At 33.7% G+C, this 1,618-nt stretch overlaps 1 protein-coding gene across 1 annotated transcript in view; it reads right to left on the bottom strand.

Annotated features, from left to right (window-relative positions):
* Nucleotides 1-1,618, bottom strand: part of LOC101860319 (muscleblind-like protein 1) — a gene marked incomplete at both ends in the record, with an annotated part of 73,703 nt that overhangs the window by 21,484 nt on the left and 50,601 nt on the right. The window contains 1 exon segment of the mRNA XM_013081189.2: nucleotides 531-623. Within this exon segment, the coding sequence (XP_012936643.2) occupies nucleotides 531-623 (93 nt within the window).

Below are 1,618 nucleotides of genomic sequence, written 5' to 3'. Positions count from 1 at the left end.
GGGGTGTTGCTTAAACTTAAACTTGATTCTTGTTCCTCGCCAATGCGGCAAAAATATAGTTTCTCAAGAATAATAAAATTAACAAGTCGTGTGTTTATGAAAATACCACCGATATGGCGAGAGACCATGTTGGTTGAAATCATATCATAATCATAAAATGATCTATTCCTTTGTTAATAATAATATAGAAAAAAGACTGATCAACAACCCTTACTAAATATTATTTTTATAATTTGTCCAAAGATTTTTTCAAAATTTCAAACAAATAAATAATTCATTTTAAAACTTCAAAATCCTCGTACTGAACTCATTCAGGATTAAATCCTTTACTTGTAAAAAGGAAATGTGTAGATCATAATAAACATTAAATGGGCATTGTTACTAGTTATTATATAAGGACTTGGACTTGAAGTATAACAAAAATAAAAATAACAACCGAACATGATAATAATAATATCATTATAATTATTAGAATAATCATAATATTAGGTGGTTATCCGAAAAAGCCAGGAGTTGGCGGCAAAGCTTACAGCATCGTATGGGGATGTAACAGCGGCAGCCTGTGGCATTGGGGGCGGTCTCAGCACAGCGGTGGGCGGGCCCTGAGAGCTGCCAGGGTGGGCCTACAGACACAGAAACTGCCAATCAACATTCAGCCCTTCAACGATGGCAAAGGTAGGTAGGTAGGTAGGTAAGTAGGTAGGTAGGTAGGTTGGTAGGTAGAAAGCCATGCCAATCAACTCAACATGAGGCCTGGACAAGGCTTCAATACAAACAATGATTCCATCACACAGAAGAAAAAAAATAATGCATTTAGAAAAAACAAAGAAAAAAAAACACACAGGAGAACAAACGACGCTTGGCTTTAAATAATGCATGTGCGCTTTTTTACAATCCTTATACAATCCTTATACAATCCTTATACAATCCTTATACAATCCTTATACAATCCTTAAACTCGATCGAGAAGGGTCAAGTCAAAGAAAGTACGATAATTTAGGTCATTTCTGCATCTTTATAAAGACTCAAATATGTTTTTGGAATGATTTCGTGCGTAAGGCTAGTGCCATTGACAAATAATAGTATCAGTATATCAGTATTGATAATCCTTTCGTTAGATCTTTTTTTTTTTTTTTAATAGAACAACAAATTACATTGACTCCAATTCTAGACGTACCGTTGGAACAATCAGAACATTAAATTTCATAAAGTGGAAAGAGAAAAAAAAATCTTATAAGAACTATTCTCTTTAGATAGAAAGAAAAAAATAATAAAATAAACGAAAAATGACCAATTCAGTTAGAACAGTCGATAGAATAAGCTTGAAATGTGACTTTACATAACCCACGGAATTAACAAATGTGAAATACATTTAAGAATCTAAAAAAAAAAAAAAACAACCAATGGATAAAATTCCATGAATATCTTTTAGAAATGTGTACAGATATATAATATAAAACACCGATGGAGCGAGTGTGTGGGTGGAGAGGTAGGTGTAGAGCCCTAACTTTCGGAGGGCAAAGACAACTTCAGACTTCAGTGCAAACAATAAATAATGAATACACTGTACCCACTTCAACCTGGTCATCTGACCAAAGGAGTCAATCAAATGAACAGC

Source organism: Aplysia californica, unplaced genomic scaffold (genome assembly GCF_000002075.1).
Source record: "Aplysia californica isolate F4 #8 unplaced genomic scaffold, AplCal3.0 scaffold00120, whole genome shotgun sequence".
In the NCBI taxonomy this organism is placed as follows: domain Eukaryota; kingdom Metazoa; phylum Mollusca; class Gastropoda; order Aplysiida; family Aplysiidae; genus Aplysia; species Aplysia californica.
The sequence above is the reverse complement of the archived record's forward strand: the minus strand, read 5'-3'. Positions and strand labels throughout refer to the sequence as shown.